The sequence below is a fragment of the Thalassophryne amazonica genome, chromosome 21 (genome assembly GCF_902500255.1).
Source record: "Thalassophryne amazonica chromosome 21, fThaAma1.1, whole genome shotgun sequence".
NCBI lineage: Eukaryota > Metazoa > Chordata > Actinopteri > Batrachoidiformes > Batrachoididae > Thalassophryne > Thalassophryne amazonica.
This window is the reverse complement of record NC_047123.1, coordinates 40,194,995-40,216,213: the sequence shown is the minus strand read 5'-3', so window position 1 is coordinate 40,216,213 and position 21,219 is coordinate 40,194,995. Positions and strand designations below refer to the sequence as shown.

Here is a 21,219-nt window from a genome sequence, read left to right as displayed (position 1 = left end):
TCTGGTAGATGGGTGGGTTGACGTTGGATGTGATAAAACACAGTGGACCAACACCAGCAGATGACATGGCACTAAACAGCCACTAGCTGTGGAAATGTCACACATCCTCAAGCAGTTTGGATTCTGTGTCATTCCACACATTTTTTTCCAGACTCTGGGACCATGATAACCAAATGAAATGCTAAATTTGCTTTCATCTGAAAAGAGGGCTTCGGACGACAGAACAACATTCCAGTCTCCTTAGCCCAGATAAGACGTTTATGATATTGTGGTTCAGGAGTGGCTTGCCACTAGGAGTACAACACATGTAGCCCATTTCCTGGACACATCTGTGCATGTTAGCTCTTGATACTCTAAATTCAGCCTCAGTCCACTCCTTCTGAAGCTCTGCCAAGTTCTGGAATGGGCTTTGCTTGACAAACTTCTCAAAGCTGCAGTCATACTTGTTGCTTGTGCATTTTTCTGACCACACTTTTCCCTTCCAGTCAACTTTCCATGACTATGCTTTGATCAGGAACTCTGTGAACAGCCAACAATGACCTTCTCAATCTTAACTTCCCTGTGGACAGTTTATTTGTTTATTTAAATGGATCCACATTAACTGACACCAAAACGTCAGCTAGTCTTCCTGGGGTCCAGGCAATAAAATACAAAGTCAAACATTACAATATCCGTTCAGAAAACACATCTTTTAAAATAAACTTTACAAATGAAGAAATCTGATGTGTTAATCTCACTCAATCAAATACAGTGTCCTTGAGTGTCTTCTGGACAACTGTCACTTCAGCAGTCTTCCCCATGATTGTGGTTGTGTGTCCTGAACTGGATTTGAGAGATTCATGGTATTCATACTGCATAAATAGTAGATCACAAGTAGGCTGCTCCCTTGTTTTCACGTGGGGTCGCCACAGCAGATCCCAGATGGATCTGCATGTTGATTTGGCACAAGTTTTACGCTGGATGCCCTTCCTGATGCACCTCCACATTACATAGTACTAAACTGAAGTCAAATTAATTCAACAGAAGAACCTACAAACATCAACAGGAATTGTGGGATTTGGAATTACAGCGTCTCATGAAATGAAGATGACAATGATTATGAAGGCGCTCACCACTCTGCAAAGTTTGGGCTCTCGACTCTTTACCAACAGCAGTGTGAAAGCCAGAACCAAGAACAGGAGCCTTAACTGGACCTGCAGAGACAAACAGATGCCTCATTCAGCTTCATTAAGAATCAGCCCTACGTGTCCCACAATGCAACAGTCATTACACTCCCCACAGAACAGTCTCTGATTTATAATATAATGTCATAGTATCACCCTAATGAGGGGGTGGAGATTTCTACAAGATTCCAGCCAACATGGTTTATCCAATGAACAGTTACTTAGTGAGACTCAGATGAGGAGGATCACTGATACTGTGAGGGAACATCAGACACCACATTTAGTCCATGTGGTGGGTTTCTCTGGACGTGATGCAGAACACAAATGTCTCACTGTGAGAGACCAGCAGCACAAAGTGACTTTTGGAGAGGTGAGGATGGACCCGTGTCTGCCTGGATGGGTGCAGGTACCAGGACCCAGTGCGGTTCTGTAGTGTGGTGCATGACCAGTGTATGTTCTCAGACGTGACCCATGCCAAAATACTGCAGGGAGTGTTTTAGCAGTCTGTTGTAGGTCAGTGGGGTCTAATTACAAGACTTCAAAACTTGCACTTTTTTCCTTTAACTATACATGTATATTTTTGTTTTCCTGACTTGTAAGTCATCTGAGATAATTATATGTACATATTGTAAGACGTGGTCCGGGGTCATGTGTCTGGGTAGAACAACAGCTGGTAAGTGGTGGAGGCCGTTATTTGGCTTAAAGTGGAACCAGAAGTGACTGAACACTCACTGGTGTGTTTAATCATTTGGTCAGTCTGTCAGTAATGACTTTATGATGCCGATTAACAGGACATGAACTCACAGTAAACCTGGTACTTGATGGGTTCAGTGTGAAATGCTGACTCCTGAAGTCAGGATCAAGGCTAACGCAAGTGTGTCAGACATTTAGATGTGCGCACTCACCATCAGATGACACAAACTGTCCCACGGCAGAGGAGACGCCACCGCTGCCCTCCACAAACTGAACCTCGGACACAATGATGTTGTCCTCGAGGACGGAGCCGCACCCAGTGCATACGGCGCTGCCCCGGGCCTGGTCCACATCGATGTCAGACCCCCCGCAGGTCCTGCAAACCCTAGAGGCCATGGCTTCTGGGATCAAAGGTCAGCACAGCCTGAAGGTCATATAGAGGTCATGCCACGCGTTAGCAGGTCCAACAGCTCGTAACAACGTCTACTCCCTGCTGCGATGGATGAGGGACACGGGTTCAGGATGTCATTTATGTGAACGTTATAAGGGTACGAGCAGCAAAGATGATCAAAAGAGGAACAGTGTTAAAGATCAAAACAAACCACTCAGCAAAAAGAATTTTTTTGTTATTTATTTATATGAGGCAACTGTTTTGTGTCTACTTTAAAATCTGCTTTTTCTTTTAACATGCAGGAAAAACGTCTTTACTGTAAATTACTGTCATCTTTTATTTCCTGTTTCTGCTGACTTTAACAGAAAACTCACATATAGAATATATATATATATATATATATAGGGAACTGAGATAGCCTACCATGCCCCCCCCCCCCCCCCCCCCCCCCCCCACACACACAACAAAATGCCACCTGACTTTTTTTTTCAACCTGTATAATGTCCTGAATGAAAATTTGAGTGGTAACAGGAAAATAACTCATTCCCACCGTACGTTTTGGTGCAATATTCAATGAAAGCTAATTTCTAGTTGTAATATTGGTGTTTATTCTAGGTCATGAGGCTTCAGTTTTTCTGACAATAAAACTTTTTAGAAACATTTTTGAATAGTTTTTGGTCTGGGTTAGGGTTGTACATATGGTTGTACTGTTAGCCATACTGAGAAGTGCCATTTTACATTACAGAAATGAGATGGGTATTAAATTAAAGCAGAGAAAATGTGCTTTTCAGAAATATATAGATTGATATGTGTGTAGGTATTTAAAGAAGGACAAAAAGTGCAAAAATTCGGCCCGCGAACGACACTCGCGAGTTGTTTTCAACCTTCAGGTGAATATTGCGCCTAAAGGTTCACCGGGAAATAATAAAAGTGAAACAGCGTCGCAGGTTCGATTCCAGGCAACAACAACAACAACAAAAAATACATAAACAATAACGCAAAAACACTGACATAAGCAAAGAAAACAATCAGATAAAACACTAAATACTATAAAAATGAATTAAAACACTGCCACATAATTTTACCTCGTTTTTAAACAGATGCTGGCGATAAACCGACCTACAGCACAAAGAGTCCACTGTGATTAAAATCCATTTTAAGAAAAAATATCACCGATCAACAGATCAACACCAGCTTCTTATCTATATTTACGTTTTATTTTTTGTTTTTGTTCTGAGACGCGCAGCAATGACGTCAACCGGTCTTGGCTCTGATTGGAGGAATTTGTTGGTCGAATGCGCTGGAAAAATAACACAGCAAAAAATGTTGATATTGTATTACCGCTAAATGTAAAGCGGCATTTTAATGCGTTTTAATACGACTGTTTAGGATCAAGTAACAATGAGCAAATTTTAGACTTAAATCAGGGCCAGTCACCCTTCCGATCCAGATAATGGTTGCACCCGGCGCATGTAAATGACGCCATTACACAAAGCGGGATCGTCCATGTTTTCTGTCGAGGAGTTAAGTTTTTTGTTCGTTTGTTTTAAGCAAGTTTAAAATCAATAAAAGTAATAAAAAATAATTAATGCAACGTTTTAGGTTCGATGCTCAGCAGGAGGATGTTCGCAACAACGACATGGATCAGGTGGAGCTTTGTTCGAGAATCAGCACAGCTCTTAAAACAGGTAAAATAAAATCAGATTAAAATCTCTTAAACTGGTAAAATAAAATCTGCTTAAAATTACGCCAGAGTATATGATTGCCTTTAATGTTATGATCAGGACAGAGTAATTTCTAAAATTTGAGTAGTGATTGTGAATGTTTTAAAATTGTACGCAATAGGGGCGGGGCTTCTACCTATGCAAGTGTCTGACTGAACTTTGACTTCAAGGACATGTTAAATGATTCATGCATTTAATGTTAAAATATAAAACGAAACAGCTGTTTAAAAATAAAATAGTTGCTGTTTAAAGAGCCTTTGGTTATGTAGAAGCAGGTGTTGACTGTCAGAACCAGATGAATGCCTCCTCTGAGCAGAGATGTTTTCGTCTGGCTGGACGTCAGGTTTTGCTGTTCAGATCATCACTGGAAGTTTTTGAAGTGTGCCTGTATTTAGGCTGTCTGCACAGCAAATGTTCTTGTTTGTGGGACAAAAAGTTGTTAAAATATAAAGAAACACTAAACAGTTTTGTTTTTTTGTTTTTTTAATGGGGGGGGGGGACCCTGAAAAAAAAAATCTGTTATTTAAAGTTGACTTTTTTGTAGTCCCAGAAGTAACAAAAAAAGCTGTAGCTTTATTTGGTAAAATAAAAATAGACTGAACCATTTGCAAATTGAAACGTTCTCTCAGCTCAACTATGATTCTGTAGCTAAAAGGTTAAGCTAATGTTAGCCAAGCATTAAACCTTCAGCAGTGCAGTAATGTCACGTTTTATTTTTTAAATTATTTTCACCTCAGACAAATTTGCAGAACTAAGCTCCATTGGTCAAACTGGGTGTTTGTACATATCCAAAAGTGAGGAATTTCAGATTGAGTGGGTCTGCTCCGTCACCCCGACTGTGGTGTCTCGCTTTGCCCCGGAATGAGCCTTGAACTCCATCCCACCAACTCGTCAGTCCTTTCTCGCCTCGGTGTCACTCCGAAAAGTCACTGGAAAAAAGCTTCTCCCAACAGGGTGTTGGGAGACGCTTCATCCCACTGCTGTTTTTTAAAGCTTGTTTTGTGGTTCTAACAAATGCAAATCCAAGATAGAGATTGCTCAGGGTTTTGTTTTTTGTTTTTTTTCCGTTCTTGCTCTCGGTCGGGACGGTTGCATTTTTCTCTCCTCCTCCCTCCCCAACTTTCTTGCTACTGTAGCATGTTTTGTCTGTGAGGCTGCCAGCCCTGCTCCTCTGGAAAATGGCAAAATGGATCTGATCAAGTGGTCTCTGAACGCAATTAATACTGTTTTTTCCACAAGGCACTCGGGAGCGGAGGACCCGACCTGTCCTGCCGGGACACATGTGGTGGGTTACGTGATGGACAGCTGGCGGAGGTGGCAAGTCATGTGCCTGTACACGTTGTCTGTGGAGGACGTTGAAGATTTTTACTTATTTGGAGCTGTGGTGACCGGGTTTCTGCTGTGTGGAGCGTCCGCAGCACTGGTTTACCAGAAAATTAAGAAGGTGGAGGCGGCATTAATTGGCCCATCCAGGCTGCCCCACATGATTGATTCGATTGGAAGGGCAGTGTCAGCTCAGTCGGCGGGTGTCAACCGCACGTTGGAATCCATCTCGGGGAGAATGGCTGCACTGGAAAACCACTTTGATCGTCTGTAAGACCACATCTCTCCTCTATTCAGATGAATTTGGGAGCCACTCTGAAGTTTCAGACTGTGGATTCTGCCAGGCGTCTGTTAATCTGGATATCTATTTGGTTCCCAAACACCAGCTGTCCTTCAAGGCCGCTGGGATTAAATCCTCCCCCCGAAGAACACTCCTGATAGCCTCGCTCCTCGTCTCCCCCGCCTCCTTGTCTTCCACTGCCTCCCTCCCTTCCCAGTCCTGAGATGATGACTGTGGGACCTTGAGACTCTGGTGGACTGATTCAGGACTGGGATCCCCCCCCCCCCCCCCCCCAGGATGGACAGATAAGGCCTGATGGCGCCTCAAGGGCGGCCTTTCCGGGCTGTCTGTCTGGACACTGGACACATCCAAGTCTCGGTTGTTGTCTGTCGTCTATTGTTTTTTTTTGTTTGTTTTGTTATGACTGTTTTCTGTGCTATGGGGTTTTTTTTGCTCTCCAGTGGTGCTGTGGGTTCAATGCAGCAGCAATGAAGGTTTTTCTTCCCAATTCTTTCCTTGTGTGTGCTTTTATGTGTTCATGTACCGGACCGGCTTATGTGTGTTGTTGTTTAAGTGTGTCATGAGGCCGGTCAAGGTTTGCTCAGCCCTGCTTGTGACCTAGGGCAGGGATATATATCTGGAGCTGGTCCCCGGGCGCCAAAAAGGCGACCTCTGCTCCTAACTGGCAGTTAGGATGGGTAAAATGCAGTAAACACATTTCATTGTGCAGGGAACATGTTCCTATGTGCATATGACAATAAACTTCTTTTGAATCCTTGAATCCTTGAATTGGGCTGTGGAAAAAGCCAGAGTGTGACGTAGCTAACTCCACCATCCTTGCTGGATTCAACACCCCAAAGTGTCAGACGCAACTGATGTAACCAACGCTTCAGGCGCAAAACGACGCGTTAATTGGAGCCAATAACACATTCAGTCTGAAAGACCCTTTACTGTTTAACAACGTTTTCCAGCTGGTTAGCAGCATAGACATCTGTTAACACAGGTTTACTTCATGCTACCCTGATATCTTAATGCTATTAATCAATAACTAGGAGTTGGAGTTTAGTTCATTCGTAAAGTGTTGATTCAGAGCTGTGATGCAAGCTATAAAGATTTGAGTGCTTTGCAACCTTGGCTTCAGATTATGTGACATTCACAAAACTACACAAAGACAAAGGTAACTGGAACACAGGTGGACAATTTTTCGCCACATAAAGCCGCCTATATGTGGCGACTCCGTTGGCTGCCTCAGTCAGGTAACACATTGTGTATGTCACACTGCTGATGAGGTTCCAGTTCCTTTGTGGCTGTATTTTGTGGACACCCCACCCCCCCGACAACACTGAACTCGCAGATGAAATATGTCATCACTGTTCCCCCTCCAGGTTCGGGCTGTGAGATATGACACAAATCTTATATCACAATATTTTAAGAGACAATTTTTTTTTTTTTTTTTTTTTTTTTTTTTTTTTTGATAGGATCAGGCGGGCTGTGATTCAAGCCGATTCAGATTTCAGCGAAACATGGCTCAGAGATGGAACCTACCAAGAAAGAAACTTTCCCCAAATTTTTTGACCGAAAACCAAATGGTGACCTTGCCAGGGGTCTTCAAAGTTCAAGGCAAAAATACGAAAAACTGATATTTCATTAAATTCCCATCTTTCAAGTGGTGTGACATTCAGCGCCATCAAGTTCCCATGCCACTTTAACTATTAAATGACATATGGAGGCAAATTCTGTCATCTTACATACATATTAAGTTGGAGGATCAATGGTGCTGAATATAGGGGGCGCTCAAAGTCTGGTAATTTTGTGAAATTGGCTGTATTTAAAGGTTCATTACCCTCTGTGCCATCAAGACCCTAACCAGATTTTAATGTTATCAACAAATATAGGGCCTATTCTATCAAATGCAACTGAAGAAACATTGGGGTCTTTATGGTGCTGGCCACCAGGGGGCGCCAAAGTACTCAACTTGCCAAATTTTGATGATACTTAGTGCCACCTGGTGGCCCGCGCCATCAGCTTTTTTTAAATGAAATTTGCAGGTGTGGATCAACCAACATCTCTACTTTACACAGTTTGCAGAATTTTGGGGACTGCTCTTATACTGGTTTGATGCCCCTTTTTAATCAGGTAATTGAACACATGCTCACTAATAGTAGAGAAGCTTGAATCTTCGACTGGACTGGGTTGCTTGACGCGAGGACGTTTCGCATCAAATCGCAGAAGCTTCCTCAGCTAAAATTCTTGCTCTGGAAGTCTGACTTCTGTCTGACTCTTGTAGAGAAGAATAAAACAGAAGCCAACCAAAGCTGGAGTTTTAATCCTAACCAGACCCCTCCTACTGAGAGGCAGACTGCTATAGGCTAGTGACTAAACAATAGCTCTAATTAGCAACTATTGTGCTCTAGTTAGCACACCTAATGACAGGACAGCTGTCCCTCTAATGATGGGATGGATGTCTTTCTGATGGCTCCCTTGATGACGTGAATGATTCATTACCATGAACTAAAGACTGAAACTCCTTTGACCTGAGTACCCCATTGTAAACAGGGGATAAAGTGTGTCTCAGACCCCCTCCCTGGTTAAGGCTGGGTTTCAACTGTGTAACATAGAATGCCTCCTTGACCCCTCTCTCAAACCATTTCTTCTCTCTGGCTAATATTTTAACTTCCTTGTCCTCAAACATGTGGTTAGTGTCTTTAAGGTGGAGATGAACCGCAGACTGAGGTCCACTGGCGCCCTCTCTGTGGTGCTGGTATAGCCTTTTGTGTAAAGGTTGCTTCGTTTCACTTATGTAGTGTTCATTACAGTTTTCCTGACATCTGATAGAATACACTACATTGCTCTGTTTGTAACTAGAGATCCTGTCCTTAGGGTGAACTAATTTCTGTCTCAAGGTGTTAACCGCTTTAAAGTAAACTGGGATTTTGTGCTGTCTGAAGATCCTCTGTAGTTTTTCCCCTACTCCTGCTAAATAAGGGATAGACACTCCTCTTCTTCTTGTCTCCATCTCCTGTCTATCTGGTCTCTTTGTTCTCTGGGACTTCTGCACTTTGTCCAGGGACCATTGTGGGTACCCACATACTGTGACGGCTTTCCGGACACGTTGTTGTTCTTTAGCCCTTCCCTCTGCAGTTGTGGGCACCTGTAGGGCTCTGTGTTGAAGTGTCCTGATCACCCCGAGCTTGTGTTCAAGGGGGTGGTTTGAGCCAAAGAGCAGATATTGGTCAGTGTGAGTGGGTTTTCTGTAAACCCCTGTCTGGAGCTGCCTGTTCTCTCCAATCGTAACATCACAGTCCAAGAAGGCTAAATGGTTGTTTCTGGCATCCTCACGTGTGAACTTGATATTGGCGTCCACCGAGTTGATGTGTTCTGTAAAGTCCTCAACTTGCTGTTGCTTGATTTTAACCCATTTGTCATCAACATATATGAACCAGTGACTGGGAGAGATGCCCGTGAAAGACATCAAGGCTGTCTTCTCCACTCGCTCCATGTACAGATTGGCCACAATGGGGGATACCGGAGACCCCATCGCACAACCATGAATCTGCCTGTAGTAATTCCTCCTAAACAGGAAATACGTGGTGTTGAGACAGATCTCCAAGAGATGGCAGATGTGGTCTGGTGTGAGTTTGGTCCTTTCAAGTAGAGACACATCCTCCAGCAGTCTCTGCCTCACAGCTGAGACGGCCTCAGCAGTGGGGATGCAGGTGAACAACGATGTCACATCAGATGACACCATAGTTTCATCTGCCTCCAGCTGTAGGTCCTTGATCTTGTTCACAAAATCTTGTGTGTTCTCCACATGGTGGTCTGAGTTAACCACTAGAAGAGCCAAAATCCACTTGAGGTACTTGGCCAAATTGTACGTGATGGAATCTGTGCTACATAAACATGCTCACTAACCCAATTGCATGAATTACCACATGAATGCATGTATGAGCTGGTGATATTTTCTTTTGATTCTCCTTCCCTTATGTACAGTCAATCCATTACATGTGTATTGGTCTCAGTTGCTATGGCAACAAGCTTGCGAACATGTCCTGTACAGTTGAACATAAGAATTTTCCTGGTTATTTTTCCCGTACCTAAATCCTCAAGTCTGCCAAGGGAAAAGGCAATTTGAGGCACATCCAAGTGTCACGCATGAACTCTTGTACTGCAGATGACGCAGATCGAGAGACAAATGTCTGACCAATAACCTGATTTTAAAGGGGTATCAAATCAATATAAGAGGAGTCCCCAAAATTCTGCCAACTGTTATATAAAGTAGATGTTGGTTTATCCACTCCACCAGGTGGTGCTAAACGTATTCAAAATTGGGCAAGTTGAGCACTTTGGCGCCCCCTGTTGGCCAGCACCATCAAGACCCTAATGTTTCTTCAGTTGCATTTGATAGCGTAGGGCCGATATTTGTTGATAACATTGAAATCTGATTGGGGTCTTGATGGCGCAGAGGGTTATGGGCCTTTAAAATACAGCCAATTTTGCAAAAAGACCAGACTTTGAGCACCCCCTACATTCAGCGCCATCGATCCTCCAACCAAATATGTATATAAGATGAAAGAGTTTGCCTCCCTATGTCATTTGATAGTTAAACTAGCTTGGGGACTTGATGGCGCTGAATGTTACACCACTTGAAAGATGAGAATTTAATGAAATATCAGTTTTTGCGTATGTTTACCTTGAACTTTGATGACCCCTGGCAAGATCACCATTTGGTTTTTGGTCGAGAAATTTTGGGAAAGTTTGTTTCTTGGTAGGTTCCATCTCTGAGCAAGTTTTGTTGAAATCTGAGCTGGCTTGAATCACACCCTAATGCAAACCTGCCTGAATTTTAAAAAATATTGGCTCTTAAGTCCTTTCATGTCAGAGAATTAGTGGGACCCCCAAGAAGTTGGTGGACATCATATCCAGCCTATACACGGATACTGTGAATGTTGTATGGAACAGAGACAAAGACTTGGTTTTCCCACTGGTGTTCCTCAGGGAGGTGTTCTGGCTCCTACACTGTTTCATCCTTTGCATAGATTGGGTGATGTGTCAGCTTGTGGAAACCAGTGATTTTTGTTCTGTTGTTTGTTGATGAGGAAAGGTTTACTGACTGACTTGCAGCTGATGCTGTGATCTTCATGACATCATCAATTCAAGCTGATAAAACTGATCTCCTTCAAGGACAGTGAGAGTGTGGGGAAAAAGCCCTTATTAACAGTTCATTTATGCATGTTTCACAGTAGTTATGTAAACAGCTGCTTCTGCAAACTGCATGGAAAAGCTTCTTTTTATGACATTGAAGACCTCATTGGGGTTTTCTGCTTCTGTTTGTCTCTGATCTTCTCTGAAATTTGCGACGGAGCTTTGGGCTTTAGGAAGGAACAGATACACGTGCCAGTGGTTGTTTATCACACCGGTGTCGCAGACCGAACGGTCCGCCCCTAAAAATTGCTCGGCCCTGCCTCCACTGCGCATGCGTCATTTCGGACCACAGCAGCACATCTGAGACGGCGTCTCTTCACCCAAAGTGATCAGATGGATTAATGTGATTATTAACCGTCAGATGACAAAGTAAAACCTCTTAAATCATTCTAAAGACAGTTTTAAGCAGAAACGTGGCAAAACTCTGACGCTGTGAAATCACCGATGCGCAGTGAACGCATCAGCTAGCAGCTCATGTAGCCACAGCACTCTGATCACTTCCTCTGTCTTTTTTGATGAAATAATGCTGAATTTATGTGGAAAAAATTGTACAAAAGCTTCAGATATCTGTTGCTGAGATAGATGATGACTGGAGACGGTTTGAAGCAGAAACGAGGTGTTACTCGGTGAACTGCGGCTGATGGCGCATGAGCAGTGAAGGCAGGGGGGACTGTTTGGTGTGCGAGACTGGGTGTGCACACAGTGACATAAAAGATGGGGCATAATCTCAAAGGATGGATGTTTCTCTGCCATCCTGCAATGCGTGTGGTGAGAATTGTCCAGATGAGGGTTTGTGATCCGACAGCTGTATGTTTGTGTGTTCACAGCTCTGCAGCTACAGCGTGCTCTCCGCCCGGCTGACGCTCACAGGCTGAGCATGGCGTGTCCTGTGCTGGATGACTTGTTGAGGGGGGGGCTTCCACTTCAGGGTATTACAGAGCTGTCGGGAGAAAGCGGGGTGGGAAAAACCCAGCTGGCTCTGCAGCTCTGCCTGTCTGTCCAGTACCCGCCAGAGCATGGAGGCTTAAACTCTGGTCAGTGAATCCATCATGGACTTGGTGACTCTTTGCTCAGTTTGTGCTCCATTAGTACATGTCATTCATTCACCTCCCAGCAGATGGCGTCATAGGCTAACATGGCTGACAGGTACAAACTGTGCTGACTGCAAATGGACTATTTGTCTGCTAGGTGCCGTCTACATCTGTACTGAGGACGCGTTTCCTGTCAGGCGTCTCCAGCAGCTGGTTGAGGAGCAGCACCACCTTCGACTCGATGCCCCGCCGGCGTTGATCAGCAGCCGGCACTTCACTGACCATATCTACATCGAGCACGCTGCTGACCTGGTGAGTCCCCAAACGGAAAGATCAGAGGAAAAACGGATTTCTCAAACAGGAGTGTGTGACTCCGCAGTCGGTGAGCACGCATAGTTGGCGAGAAGAAAAAAAGTAAAATGTTTCCTTTGGACACAGGAACCACAGGTGAAACTCTCATTGGATCCATGTTCATAGGTCTGGCTGCTGTCAGATGATGGTTTTAAAAAATGTACAGAAGGTAATAAACTTCACCAAACATGTATAAACTCTATAGCATCCTTTGGAGGGGAGACATTCAGCATTTCGTTGGAGCGGCGTCCACACAGATTATTTCTTTCTTTAAATTCTGCCGTTTCATGATTAGAAACTCACATGTTTCCATCACAACTAAAATACTGCTTGTGTGTGTGTGTGTTTTGTTTTATTTGGAGAGTAGTGAATCATACAAAGAAAACATGAATATATGACACCTTTTAAAAACCAGCATAACCCATAAAAGACAAAAGATGCTTATTTCTTTTTCAAATGTACTTTTTATTGAAAAAGCATATTGTACCTTCCACATTGCACTGTATACAATTACAGTATATTTGCTCTTTCACATATTTTCATTTTAAACATTCAAGAACATCAATGAACATTGTGGGGAGTACAAACATTGAGGTTACGTAACATTTTACTGAGATTTCTACATAAAGTCTGTATGCGTAGGCTTCACATATTCTGTCCATTTAGACCAAAAAAATGTAAAAAGCATCCAATTTCACTTTGATAAGAAAATAAATTTTTTCCATTGTATAAATTTCTTTGACAATATTGATCCAGTCATCAATTGTTGGTCGATCTGGCTTCAGCCATTTCCTTGTGACTGCTTTCTTACTAGCTGCCAACAAAATGTACAGAAGTTCTCTGTCATTACCGAAACCATCCAGTCTTATTTTACCTAAATACAAGCATTCAAATGACAAGGGGGAAACAATAGAAAATACATTCTGCAAATAATAGTGAATCTCTGACCAATATTGTTGTATGACCGCACATTCCCAAAAAATATGGAAATGATTGGCTCCCTCATTGCTACATCTCCAACAAGCATCACCTGTCCCTAGGTATTTCTTCTGAGTTGGTGTACTGAAGAACCTCATGATATTCTTCCAACAGAATTCACGCCAAATATTTGATCTTTGACATATATGTTCCCAGGCATCCTCTGTAATTGTAAGACCTCCTTCCCTTTCCCACTTTTCTTTTACATAATATGTGTTCTCTGTACCGGCACCCAAGAATGCTTTTGTATAGTTTAGAAACTATTTTAGATGGGGATATTGATTTTATTATTGATAAAAATGTATGCAAGAAACCTTGGTTAATTTAATTTATTTCAATATTTTGATTGAAATAATTTCTCACTTGTAGATATCTGTAAAAATCTTCAGAACCTAATCCATGTTTTTTCTTTAAATTGTCAAAAGATTGGAGTGTCCCCCTGTGGACAAGGGAGTTATAGTCAGTTATTCCTTTGGAAATCCATAATTTAAATCTATTGTCACATTTATTTGGGGCAAAGTCTGTGTCATAGGCACACCATCTTAGAATTTTGGAGGCCTGTTCTATGTGACAGAGTTTAACATTTTCTTTCCATATTTTAATCATAACATTTAATAGGTGATTGTCTTGAATATTATTATTTCTCTGTAGTTTGATATCCATCATTAAAGCTTTCAAAGGTATTCCATTAATTACTTTTTCTTCAAGATCTTTCCATCCCGCAGTGTAAAGCGGAGAGCACATGCACACTAGAGGTCTCAACTGTGCAGCATAAAAGTATTTTTGTAAACATGGCAAATTCCTACCACCCTTATTTTTTGGTAACTGTAATGTTTTATACTTGATTCTAGATTTTTTACCTTTCCAAATATATCTGGATATAATTCTATCCCATTCTTCAAACTGTTTTTGTGGAATATAGAATGGTAGGCATTGGAATAGATAGAGAATTTGTGGAAGAACATTCATTCTAAATGAATCAATTCTTGTGTAAATCAAGAAATGGTATTGAACCCCATCTTTGTAAGTCAGATTGTAATTTAACATTCAGAGGTCCATAGTTGACATCATACATTTTATTAAAATCTTTGTGTAAAATTATACCCAGATATTTGATTGAGTCAGCTTCCCATTTCCATTTGTAGCTATCCTTAATATTCTGCGAAGGATTATAATTTAAAGTTAAAACTTGAGTGTTATTGACGTTAATTTTGTATCCTGAGAATGTACCATATTCTTCAAGCGTTTTCATTGTTACAGGCAATGTTTGAGTTGGATGTATAATGGTCAACAGTAGATCATTTGCGAATAGGGCGAGCTTTTGCTCCTGTCCCAAGATTGTTACCCCTTTAATATTCTTGTTTTCCCTTATCCATTGAGCGAGCGGTTCTATATACAAGGCAAATAAAAGTGCGGACATATTGCAGCCTTGTCTTGATTCTCTTTCGAGGGCGATTGACTCCGTGAGGTCCCCATTGATTTTTATCCTAGCTGTAGGTTTGTAATATAATCCTGAAATTGTCTCAATTATTGATTGATGAAAGCCAAATTTATTTAGAACATTATATTATAAGTTCCACCTCACGGAGTCAAACTCTTTTTCTGCATCTAAACTAATTACTAATGTTTCTTGTTTTTTTGACTAACCTGTTGCATTATATTTAATACTCTTCTGATGCTATCTTGTGTTTGATGAACCCTGTCTGGTCTTTGTGTATTAATATTGGTAAGATCGTCTCCAGTCACCTTGAAATTATGGATGTGAATAGTTTGTAGTCAATATTTAAAACACTAATTGGACGATAGTTCCCACACTCTAGTCTATCTTTTCCTTCTTTTGGAATGAGAGAGATTATTGCTTCATTCCATGATGTTGGAATAATTTTCTTTTCAAGCACCCAGTTGAAAGTCTTTAATAAAACTGGAGTAAGATGACTCTCCATTGTTTTGTACCACTCTGGGCTATATCCATCTGCGCCTGCCATTTTGCCCCTTTTTAGTTTTGTAATTGTCAAATGAATTTCTTCTGTGGTTATGGCAGCAAGAAGCTTTTTATTTTGTTCATCTGTCAATATTGGTAAATCTGACTTTGTCAAGAAGGTATCTATATCATCCTCATTATTTATGAGCGATTGTGAGTAAAGATTTCTATAATATTTTTGGAAACAACGTTGGATTTGTTCGTGTTCAGTCTCAATTTTATTATTTAATGGGTTCCTAATTTTGTGAATTGTTCTCTCTGCTTGTTGTTTCCTCAGTTTGTAAGAAAGGAGTTTTAAAGATTTTCCACCTACTTCGTAGTATTGTTGTTGCATAAAGATTAGTTTCTTCTGTATTGTTAATGCTTCAATATCGTTTATTTCTTCTTTTTTTTTTCAATTTCAGCTTTAACTTCTTTTTTCATATTTTTAGAATGTTCCTGTTGGAGTTTTAATATTTTTCCTTCTAAGCTTGTTAGTTTGAACTGGTTGACTTTCTTTAGGTAAGAGGAGATACTTATTATTCTTCCTCTCATTACTGCTTTTAATGTGTCCCAAAGAATTCCTGGGGACACTTCACCATTGTCATTATATTTAAGGTAATCTTTAATCTCGTCAATTAGCTTTTTTTTTTTTTAGCATTTTGGTTATTTAAAATGTTATTTAATCTCCAGAGTGTACATTTTTTCTTCTTTGACAGATAAACATTCACGGTGACTGGATTATGATCTGAGATTGTACATGGTCCAGTTTCACAATCTTTCACGTTTAATAGGTCATTCTTGAAAATAAATATATAGTCTAGTCGGGTGTAGACATTATGAGGGTGTGAGTAATAGGTATATTCTCTCTTTGTTGGGTTAGTTTCCCTCCACACGTCTTCTACACCAGTCTCCTCCATTAGTCGTATTATCTTTTTTCCAATCTTTCTAGAATCACCTTTTCCGGTGGAAGAGTCTAGCGAGACACTTAATGGAACGTTAAAATCCCCAGCACATATCAATATCCCTTGACTTTTTGTTGAAATTAATTCAAAAATGTATCTATAGAAGGATAAATCACTATTTGGAGGTATGTACACATTTAATAAAGTTGTTAGAGTACCTTCAATCTTTCCCATTATCATGATGTATCTGCCTTCCTTATCTTTTAGCTCAGAAATGTGTTCATAGTTCAATGCTCTGGATATCAGGGTCGCCACTCCTCTGCTCCGTCCTGAATTATGAGATGAATAAAAAACATTTATATCCCATTTTTTTCAATTTTAGATGTTCGTCATCTGGAAGATGCGTTTCTTGCAAGAATGCAATTTCTGTTTTATCTGAGTTTTGACAATATCTTCCACCTTTTAATCGGACTATGTAAGCCATTAATATTGAGTGTAGTTAGTTGTATATGCTTGTTATGCATTTTGTCTTAATTTTACATTATGATGTTTTGTTTCATAACTCCCCCACATGAACGTCAAACTCAGAATATAAGTGAAACATTCACACTGAAAACGAACAACAAACATTGTAAACTTCCAAGGCAGGGGTCCATGAGGTGGACCCTTTTGAGCCTCTAAAGGCTGTGTCCTCATGAGTTCCTTCGAGGGGGCCTTCATTAGCTGTGGCCTATGCCGCAAGAGAGTTGATCCCTAAAGAACCACCGTTTTGTATTTCACACCAATATATTATTAGAACTTGAACTTACATTTTTGTTGATAAATATAACAATTTCTCAAATAAAGTAGTGCAGGAAACCTCAATCTTCAGAGGGGGTAGCTGCAGCCCTCCTGAAGGATTTCAGCTTCTCTTTGTAACCAGGATCCGGCGCTGGATGTGTTGTGTCCGGTTCTTCCTGGCACGCTGGTCCATGTCAGCAGCTTCAGTTGCTGCAGGATGGTTTCTGGTGACGTGATGATTGTAACTTGAAATCCTCGTTTGGTCATGTCTTCACTTGCCTCCTTCGCAGTGTCATAGATTCTGGCCCCTTCTGTATATTTAACTTTCAGCCTGGCAGGAAAAAGTGTTTAGAACTTGATTTGTCTTTTAGTATCTTGCCCATCTCGGCATATTCTCTTCTTTATTTGATGATGAGAGGAGGGTAGTCGTTGTCAAGCGCTATTTGTTTGCCTTTCCAAGTAAAGCCTCTCTGTTGCCGTGCTTTGAGGAGTATGAGCTCCTTCGTCTTGAAACTCAGAAACTTGATAATAATGGAGCATGGTGGGGCTCCACTCGGGGGGACAGGGCCAAGAGAGCGGTGTGCACGCTCGATGCTTATCTCCATCTCAGCACTCAGCTTTAAGCCCTCGCGTAACATCGCTTCAGCAAATGCACACATATTAGGGTAGTCTTGTTCCGCAGTCTCTGGCACATTGTAAATTCTGACATTCTGTCCTAGTTCTGCTTTCTAAATTTGTTAGCTTGTCAATTAATCCCGTGTGGAGTTGTAACAGTCTGGTCATAGCATCTTCCACGTTTTGTATTCTCTCTTCCGCTTTTTCAATTCTCTCCTCCGCTTCCTCCATCCGGTTGTTAACTTTAGCAATATCTTCTTTCAGACTTTCAAGTTTCTCATTAGTTTCCTGCCGGAATGCTCTCAACTCTGTAAAAGTATTTCAAGTGCAGCTGGATCTGCCATGGCTTGCGTTTCTGCGCTAGCTTGTTAGCTAATACCGCACTGGCTAGCGGTAGCTCACGTTAGCGCTTTTCCAAAGTTTGTTTGGCTATTTCAACTCACTTTCAAACCTGGTATTTGGCGTACTTCTCTTCCCCTCGTTGTTATATTAGAACGTAGATGTGAATTTCTTTGATTTAGAGGGGGTTTGTTGTTAATTATTTTGGTTCTGTCGGGAGGTCCCTTACAGTGTAGCCATCACGATGGTGTCCCAACCGTAAGTCTAAGACGCTTATTTCTAATGTGCTCCATAAAATTCCATAATTCCAAAATGTTCCATATCTGCTGGAAAACCACATCCCAACCCTCCATACTGTAGCTTTAAATGCTCATGACTGAGTGATTTGTGTTCTGTTGTGGGCGCTTTGAGGCTCATGTGCACATGTCCTTGGTAGCGGGCCATTACTGTGCCTGTGCGTGCACCCCTTTTTTGTTTTTTGTTTTTCGTTGAAAGGTGCTGCTCCGCGTGCTGATTGGTTGCTTTGTGGTGATTGGACTCTCTTTGCAGGGTGCATTACAGACATGCATCGCACAGCGTGTGCGCCTCCTACTGGCAAGAGGCGTGGTTCGTCTGGTGGTGGTCGACTCTGCGGCAGCTCTTTTCAGGGCGGAGTTCCGGCCTGATGATTGGCTGGAGAGGACTCGTCAGCTGCAGGGCTTTGCTGCCACGCTGCACCACCTCAGCCACGAGTTCACAACACCCATCCTGTGTATCAACCAGGTACCGCAGCAGAGAAACTCAGCCCGATTCTGGTCACTGATGATCACTGATGATCACATGATCCCTGTGTTTCAGGTTGTGGATGTTTTCAGCAGCTCAGACGACAGTTTGGGGTAAAAACAAAAAAACAAACAAAAAAAAACCAGCAACATTGTTTTCTCTTGATAACTGTGTTTTGTTTTGTTTTTTTTTTTTTGCTCTTGATGTAGAACAAATGTTCATGTTGTCAGCCAGCCTCATGGTGGCGCTGTAGCAGGTCCTTTTCATAGTCAGGGCCATATGTATTTGTTCAATGACACAGAAACATATTTATTCGTAATGTTGTCTCTTTTCATGTGTTTGGAGTGTCTGCTTCAGCTTCAATTCAACCAAATAATTTCATTAAAAAAAAAAATCCAGTCTGACACAGGTTACTTATCCAACCGAGCCCAGGAGCTGTTTACAGCTGGGTGGACTGAAACAATGCGGACTCTGTATCCAAGCATGCCAACTGAACAGTCCTCCCTAAAAATTGGCCCCCCTGCCTTCACTGACCATGCGTCATTTCGGAGCTTCGGCAGCAATTCACCGATTATCACCTCGTTTCTGCTTAAAACTGACTTTAGAATGATTTAAGAGGTTTTACTTTGTCATCTGATGGTTAATAATCACATCATTTCCTTTGATCGCTTTGGGTGTAGAGAGTCAGACTCAGACACGCTGCTGCTGCACTCTGATTACTTCCCCGTCTTTTATTGCAAAATAATGCTGAACTTAAGTGGAAATGATTGTTGTACAAAAACTTCAGATATCTGTGCCTGAGATAGATGACTGGAGTGTAGTTTGAAGCAGAAACGAGGCGATAATCAGTGAATCGCTGCTGATGCACAGAAATAACGCAATGTGCAGTGAAGGCGGGGGCTGATTTTTAGGGGGGGGGACTGTTCAGTCAGCGACACCAATAGCATGAATGAGATTTCAGCGAAGTTATCTGTTCACCTTCACCCTGAAGTCTCAGTTGGTTTGCCAGAAGCCTGTCAGTCCTTCAGAGCTAGCTGGGTGGTTTGGTGGCTTCCCTCACTCTGCTCTGTCTTACATGTCAAAGAAATCAGTGAATGCAGTCGGTTTGCTCATTTTCATGAACTAACTTTATTTTTGTTGTCATCAGCTCACTTTAATTTAGAAGATATTGTCTAACAACATGTTTTTAAGCACTCTGTGTTTTGTTTCTTGATTTTTTTTTTTTGCTTCTCAGCCCCATCAGTTCGAAGGCGGTGCCGGCTCTGGGTCTGGCCTGGGCTAATCAGGTGATGGTGCGGCTGATGATGCAGCGTCTGCCAGCAACAGTTGTTCAGGCTGACCAGAGTAGCGCCCTCCGCAGGCTGGATGTGATCTTTGCTCCTCACCTTGCCCGATCAAGTCAGGACGCTGCCGTGTGGCGTGAAGGCGTCCGCGGCTTCATACACCAAAAGTGTGTGAGATAACATGCCAAGACTGACTGACTTTCACAATAAAATCATTCTGTAGCCAGAGCATAGGGAGGATTTGTGGCCTGAGTTACTGAAGACTTTTGTTGATATAATTTCTCTTGTCACCTTTTGAAGATGGTTCCTCCTCCAGCAGGTCCTCCTACAACTTCAGCCTGTACTGGATCCACATTTGGTTGATGTATTTTTAACTGCTTAAAGATTATGTCTCCATCATGGGGATGGACCAAAGCCTGTAACTGTTTTGGTGGCTCCGTGCACAGTCCCTGTGTTTGATACATATTTTCCCTCCAGCACCAAACTCGTGTGTCCTTAGGAATGATGGAGATGAAGTTGACTCCATCCTGTCTGTTCCAAAAAATAAACACTGCAAATGTTTGGGGTTTTTTAATAGTTCACTGTTGTTCTGTACCTTAGGTGTGGTCTTAACTTTACAGCTGGAGACTAGGTGGTCCTCCACTTTCAAGATTATGTTTTTGGGGGTCAAGGCCAGGATGGTATTTTAGATCTTAGTTCTTCTGCTCTGCTTGTCTCAGCAGCAGACTGATTTTACCCCACAATGAGGCTCAGACTCTCCTTTCAGTCTGTGCACCGACCACCTCAGAGGTTATGCTCTGCAGGTCCTGGATGATATAAGTGGTGCTGAAAACCTACGGGGACTGGATCTGTCCTCATGGCTCGATTCATCTCATAGGGGAAATTGGTGTCATATGCTCCTTCACTTTGCTGAAACTCAGGGTTACATGGTGATGGATCCTGCCTTCAGTGTCCGGATCCGCACGGCTGGACTTGGTATTCTGGTTGTGTGTGAGGGTGTTCTGAAGGGGGCACATTCTCTACAAGAGTCTCACAAACCATCTACTCAGGACTCCAGATTAAACCTGGTCAGATTTCTAAACCTGTCTGGGCTGGTTTTCAACATTGAGACCATGTGTTGATCACTTGGTCACTGTGCTGCTGTTGGGTTGCTGTTTTGACCTCCAAGCTTATAGGTGGCGGTAATGCACCAGAAGGTTTGCCAACCACGACCACAAATATACCGAGAGGAAAAAAGTTGCAGTTGCACATGAAAGAAGTAGAAGGTGCTTACAAAATAAAACTTTTTTTTTTCAAGAGGACAGTTATGGAAATGCATTTTGTATGTTAAATGTCTGACTAACCCACAACACTACAGAAACTGCCTTGGGTCCTGGATGGCAACCACCCAGGCAGACAACTGGTCCATTCCCACATCTGTAAAATAACCTACTTGCTGC

At 42.0% G+C, this 21,219-nt stretch overlaps 2 protein-coding genes across 2 annotated transcripts in view; one reads left to right on the top strand and one right to left on the bottom strand.

The window, feature by feature from the left end:
- The window catches only part of brf1b (BRF1 RNA polymerase III transcription initiation factor subunit b), a 33,195-nt gene extending 29,697 nt beyond the window's left edge, over positions 1-3,498 (bottom strand). The window contains exons 1-3 of the mRNA XM_034162108.1: positions 3,333-3,498; positions 2,069-2,280; positions 1,113-1,193 (exon numbers count right to left, since the gene is read on the bottom strand). Of these exons, the coding sequence (XP_034017999.1) occupies positions 1,113-1,193; positions 2,069-2,252 (265 nt within the window). The 5' untranslated portion in view covers positions 2,253-2,280; positions 3,333-3,498. The remainder of the gene's footprint in view (positions 1-1,112; positions 1,194-2,068; positions 2,281-3,332) is intronic.
- Positions 3,499-3,743: 245 nt separating this feature from the next.
- LOC117503329 (DNA repair protein XRCC3-like) lies at positions 3,744-20,354 on the top strand. The gene is made up of 6 exons (XM_034162548.1): positions 3,744-3,935; positions 11,604-11,810; positions 11,965-12,119; positions 18,285-18,497; positions 18,573-18,610; positions 19,732-20,354. Exons 1-6 carry the CDS (start codon positions 3,836-3,838, stop codon positions 19,958-19,960), a joined length of 942 nt encoding a protein of 313 aa, XP_034018439.1. The 5' UTR covers positions 3,744-3,835; the 3' UTR covers positions 19,961-20,354.
- Positions 20,355-21,219: the final 865 nt, after the last annotated feature.

What these genes read in the sequence shown, in the direction of transcription:
- LOC117503329 (XM_034162548.1), top strand. Translation starts at nt 3,836, where the DNA reads ATGCAACGTTTTAGGTTCGATGCTCAGCAGGAGGATGTTCGCAACAAC. An exon ending in GCATGGAGGCTTAAACTCTG is followed by an intron (nt 11,811 to 11,964) that starts GTCAGTGAATCC and finishes TTTGTCTGCTAG; the next exon opens with GTGCCGTCTACATCTGTACT. An exon ending in AGCTCAGACGACAGTTTGGG is followed by an intron (nt 18,611 to 19,731) that starts GTAAAAACAAAA and finishes TTTGCTTCTCAG; the next exon opens with CCCCATCAGTTCGAAGGCGG.